This window comes from Octopus bimaculoides, chromosome 7, assembly GCF_001194135.2.
Source record: "Octopus bimaculoides isolate UCB-OBI-ISO-001 chromosome 7, ASM119413v2, whole genome shotgun sequence".
In the NCBI taxonomy this organism is placed as follows: Eukaryota; Metazoa; Mollusca; class Cephalopoda; order Octopoda; family Octopodidae; genus Octopus; species Octopus bimaculoides.
In genome coordinates, this window is record NC_068987.1 from 73,336,289 (window position 1) to 73,342,476 (window position 6,188).

The 6,188-nt window shown below is 39.0% G+C and overlaps 1 protein-coding gene across 1 annotated transcript in view; it reads left to right on the forward strand.

Annotated features, from left to right (window-relative positions):
- The window catches only part of LOC106882369 (COP9 signalosome complex subunit 3), a 43,093-nt gene that overhangs the window by 34,020 nt on the left and 2,885 nt on the right, over nucleotides 1-6,188 (forward strand). The window contains exon 14 of the mRNA XM_052969754.1: nucleotides 4,375-4,455. Within this exon, the coding sequence (XP_052825714.1) occupies nucleotides 4,375-4,455 (81 nt within the window). The remainder of the gene's footprint in view (nucleotides 1-4,374; nucleotides 4,456-6,188) is intronic.

The following is a 6,188-nucleotide window of genomic DNA, read 5'->3' on the forward strand; positions in this document are numbered from 1 at the left end:
TATATATATATATATATATATATATATATATATATGTGTGTGTGTGTGTGTGTACATACATACACGCACACACACACACACACACACACACACAGATGCAGGGTTCAGTGGTTAGAGCATTGGGCTTACAATCATGAGGTTGTGAGGTCGATCACTAGATTAGGCTGCATGTTGTGTTCTTGAGCAAGACACTTTATTTCCCGTTGCTTTAGTTCACTCAGCTGTAGAAAAGAGTTGCGACACCACTGGAGCCAAGCTGTACTGGCCTTTCTATTGGATACCATCAGTGGCGTGCAGAAGGGAGGCTGGTACATATGGGTGACTGCTAGTCTTTCACAAGCAGCCTTGCCCAGACTTGTGCTTTGGAAGGGAACTTTCTAGGTGCAATCCCATGGTCATTCATGACCAAAGGTTTTTGTTTTACCCTTTATGTTTGTGTGTGTGTGTGTGGGGGTAAGTAGGTGAAATAATCACAAAGTAAAATAATGATGATAGCTTGTAGAACTATTTTCATTAGCATATGTATGGAAGTTAGGGTAGTGAATCATGAAGCTTATGTACATGTTATGTCAAAGGGGCCCCTCTCTTCTCTCTCTCTCTTTTTTTCAAGGGAAATTCATGTCCTGTTTGTTGCTATTAATATTGCCATAACAAATGTTTGCCTTGTTATGTATTTAATGTTGTACTGTTGTATCAACTTTGTCGGCTTGTCACCATTAATGACAATAGCAACAAGAAACACCTCGAAATTATTAACCGCACCAACACTACAAATAATACCATTTGCAATGAGCCAAGGGATCACACCTCTGTGTGATTGTTTATTTAACTTGGTAGAAATTACTGCCAAATCTCTCAGATCACCACCTATCGTCATCATCATTTAATGTCTGTTTTCCATGCTGGCATGGATCGGATGGTTTGACCGGAGCTGGTAAGGTTGGGAGCCACACCAGGCACTGTTTTCTGTTCTGGCATGGTTTCTACAGCTGGGTGCCCTTCCTAATGCCAACCACTATACAGACGGTATTGGGTGCTTTTATGTGGCACCAGCACCAGTGCTTTTAATGTGGCACCAGCACCAGTGCTTTTTATTTGGCACCAGCATGAGTGCTTTTTATCTGGCACCAGCACTAGTATCAATTCTGCCATGGCGGATGGGTCTTCTTGAGTACAACAATGCACCTGATATCTTGGACCTTAGTCATCCCTTTCGTAAGTTTCAGTGTCTTCAAATTAGCCTTCAATACTTTGTCCCTTGAGGTCGGCCCTTTTTTTTTTAAAAAAGGAAGGCTATATTGAATAATGTATTCTTAGATGTAGATACATTTCTGGAACTGAGACTGGGTGGTGACTTTTACTTAAGGCTGACCTGTGGCTAAACAACACTGCCACCATTAGCACAAATAGCATCGTCATTGTCTCTGAGTGGTTGGTGTTAGGAAGGGCATCCAGCTGTAGAAACTCTGCCAAATCAGATTGGAGCCTGGGGTTGCCATCCGGTTTCACCAGTCCTCAGTCAAATCGTCCAACCCATACTAGCATGGAAAGCGGACGTTAAACAATGATGATGATGATTGCCGTCATCATCATCATCATCATCATAATCATCCTTATGTGTTGTAGTAGCAACAGCTGCAATACTAGTACCATCATCAACTGCAACAGCAATGACAACACTAACAGTGACAATAAACACAGCAGTGACCACGAAACAACAACAGCTGTGACGAAAACAAAGAATCAAAAGCAATCAATGTATGATGATGGCAGTTGACATGTTTATAGTGATATAGTATGGTTTGTTAAATATTGCTGTGGCTGTATATACAAATATACAGGTGGATGAAGAGATGGGTGAAGTTGTTGACACAAACGTTGATAGATCTCACAGCTTTCAACGATAAAACCACAAACAAATGTATAAGAAAGAAATTGGGAGCAACAGTTTCCGAAATTTGACTGGTAATTATTATATTATTTAACACAGGGTCACCCCAGTTGAATAAAGCTACGATCAAAGGCATTCCTGCCATGACCATCATGTCTTTTATTCAGCTGGTTACATTATGTAATCTGCTATTTTACTTTGACTGACATCATTTAACGTCTGTTGTCCATGCTGGGTTGGACGGTGTGACCAGAGCTGGTGGTGGTGGTGGGGGTTCTGCACAAACTCCAGTCTGATTTGGCATGGTTTCTACAGCTGGATGCCCTTCCTGATACCAACCACTTTACAGAGTGTGCTGGATGCTTGTATGTGGCACCATAGAAGCACTTTTATGAGGTACCACATGGGTGCGTTTACATGGCAGAACATTGGCTCTTTTACGTGACACCACATGGGTGATTTTATGTGGCACTATGCAGGTGCTGTTACATGATGCAGCATGGACACTTTTGCATGATACTGCACAGCTTTTATGCGTCACTGTATGAATGCTTTTACATGACACCACCATGAGTGCTTTACACTACCAGAGAATCTGTCTTAACACTTCTGCTGAGGGGTGCAGGTCTTCTTGAGTACGGTCTTTTGTCATCTCACCTGGGAGAGAAAGAGAGACTCTCTCCATCTCTATCTTTCTCTCTCTTCTTCTCCAGCCGGGGCATCCTTATATCTCTTCTACAGCAAGGCACCTGTTTCTATCCCTCTGTTATTTTTTTAACATCTCTTCAACTGGCACAAAGCCACTTCACCCTCAATACTACTACCTCATTTGAGAGAACTTTGTCTTCTTGTGTCATAAGTTACTTGGTGACACCACAGGTGCTGGTGCCATGAAAAAAAGCACCCACTACACTCTGTAAAGTGGTTAGCATCCAACTATAGAAACCATGCCAAAACAGACAATAAAGTTGGTACAGCCCTCTTGCTTGCCAGTTCTTGTCAAACCATGCAACCTGTGCCAGCATTGGAAAACAGATGTTAAATGATAATGATGATGATAACAACTTACTTTTATTGAAATGGTAAAATTCATGAGGAGATTTGACTACTATTATTAGCAGGACAAGCAACTGTTTGGAGGTAATGTTTAATGACTTGTATACACAAATATGTTCTGATGCACAAATTGTTTTCCCTGTGACATGGAAAAAGAAAAAAATGTTTGCATGTGCTTCACTGAATACTTGGACGTTTTGTATACAAACCTGAAAATATTAAAATAATTTTGGCACATATTTCTCATGTCTACTAAAATATGCATTGGCATTAAAGAACAATGTTTAGTGAAACTGTACGAAGTAGGGTATGGTTTTAACCATGTATGAGGCTCTATAATACTACACTCTGCTTGATAAATATATTCAATGTTATATTTTATATATAAAATAAATATATTTTATTACCATAAGCACAGGTGTAGCTGTGTGGTAAGAAGCTTTCTTCTCAACCACAACATGGTTCCAGGTTCAGTCCCTCTGCATGGCACTTTGGGCAAGTGTCTTTTATTATAGCCTCACCAAAAGCCTTGTGAGTGGATTTGGTAGATGGAAACTGAGAGTCTATGTATTTTTAAAAATTTGTGTAGTACTTTTTTTAATATACTTTTTATCTCCTTGAGTTTGGCTCTCCAAGATAAGATAACAGACGAGTAGTGGAGGTGGGTTATCAATGTATTTTCTGAGGCCAACTCATTTAATTTTTAATTGTCAGTTACACATCTGGACTTTTAGGTTTATTTATTTATTTTTGGCTCTGGAGGAAGACAGTACCCATTGCATGCTCTTCCATACTGGTGTGCAAGATTATTGTTGTTAATGTTCTTGAACCTTTGTAAGTCAATCTCTGTGGGAAAGATACTCACAGGAAGAAAATTCCAGAGGATTGATGTTCTAGGAAGGAAGGATTGGACACAATGATTAGTGAATGACCTGGGGATTTTGGCCACTGCAATGGTGGTTGATGAGAAGAGAGGAGACAAGTAAGACAGGAATGCCTGAGTGTAGGAGGTGTAAGCCCAACCAGCTGTGAAGAGCAGAAGTGTTACAGTAATGATAGAAAAATGGGGAGATAGTGTTCCTGTGGGCTAGAGGCTGAAACATCTCTATGACTGACTTTATATCAATCTAAGTAGGTATCAGACGCCATTGTCAATAGTACTGTTGCACCGTGGAATTGGCTTGGCATGCTGAGTTCATAGTCTTTCAGTAGGAAAAATCTTCATCTGAAAAATCAACATTCTCTAGAAGGACGGATATGTCTCTCATCTGCTTGAAAATATATAAACCAGTGGTAAGTATACTATCCAATTGGGTCTTAGTGAATAGGGAAACCTGATTATATGAGGGGCCCTTTCTCCATCTCATCCTCTCTCTCTCTCTCTCTGTTGTTTGACATGAATCAAGACAACTTTTGGTTTATTTCAGATGCAGAAATGTATTGCATTGGATGAGAAGTTACAAGACATGGATCATACCATCACTGTCAACTCACAGTATGTGCAAAAGGTAATGTTTTATATCATTGTCTCTTGTTAGGTTCGAAAGTATCTTGATTAAATAGATCAATTAAAACCAAAGAAACTTTTTGTTTTTTTTTCTCCTCCATCTTGAGCTGCAACTGAACTTCTTTCCAATCTAATACTTGATGATGATGATGATGTTTTCATTTTAGCAGATTTGTCTTTGAAGCTGCAACTAGTTGTGTACGCTGTGTACTAAACCAGTTGATTATTCTTATCTTGTCACTTGTAATTCACTGTGTTATAAGCCAAGGTTGATTTACTTTCTAACTGACTCAGGTTTCTTGGTTGTAAATATCAGGTCATTAAGAATAAAATGTCCAGTTTTCTGATGCACCAAGCTTGACAGTAATTATCCTAACAATTCTTTGTTTTATAACATTGAAGAGTTACATCATCACTTTTCAAAATGCAATACATGGTATCTGATTATACTGTGAGTTTTCTCTTGTAAACTAGTTTTTGTGAACCCATGGATAGATTAAAAAATTCATGTTGTTTATGAATACGAGTTCCGTCATGGAACCAATGCATCCCAGACGTGCTTGAAACATCAATGATGCGTTTGAAGATGTGGCGAATGAGTGCTCTGTACGTTGATGGTTTGAGAAGTTCCAGTTTGGTGACTTTACTCTTGAAAATCAGTCACGTGGTAGACCTGAGACCAAGGTGGATAATGATGAGCTGGAAACTGTAGTGGAAGCAGATACATCTCAAACTATGTGTGAGTTAGCGGCAAGGTTTGATGTTTCGATTCCAACTGTATTGGACCATCTGAAACAATTCGACAAGGTAAAGAAGCTGCATAAGTGGGTACCACATGAACTGAATGAACATCAAATGACACATCGTCTTGAAACTTGCTGTTCTTTGCTGTCATGGCAGAAAAACTAATCATTTTTGCATCGTATTATTACGTGTGATGAAAAATGGATTCTTTTCAACAATAGCAAGTGTTCTGCACAGTGGTTGGATAGAGACGAAGTGCCAAAACACAATCCGAAAAAGAATATTCATCAAAAAAAGCTAATGGTGTCTGTATGGTGGTCCAGCACTGGTATCATCCACTACAGCTTCATGAGACCTGGTAAGTCAATTACAGCGGATGTATACATCAACCAATTGGATTAAATGATGAGTGAATTTGCAATTAAAGAACCAAGATTGGTCAAAAGAGACAGACCAATTCTCTTGCAAGACAATGCTCGACCACATGTTGCACAAAAAACACTACTCAAGTTACAGGAACTGAACTTTGAAGTACTCTGTCATCCACCATATTCACCAGACCTTGCACCAACTGACTATCACATTTTCCAGGCATTAGACAACTTTTTGCAAGGAAAAAACTTCAAATCTGAAGATGCAAAAACAGCCTTTTATGATCTCATCACCTCTTGCTCTCTGGAATTCTTCACTGCCTTCATAAGTAAGCTACCAATAAAATGGCAAAATTGTGTTGATAATTTAGGTGCATACTTTGATTAACTGCATTGCTTTTTGTTGAGATAAAGTAAAATAAACTTTCAGTTCAAAATTGGACATTTCATTTCTTAATGACCTGGTATATATTGTTATTGAGGAATTTAGAAAGAAGCTAGAGTAAGCTTGCAATCCTTGCTTCAGATTCATCTAAGACTTTGGATTGTACATAGACTGGATACCATTCACATCAAGTTGACATGGTCTTATTTTCTTGTGAAATTTCTCTGTGTTGAC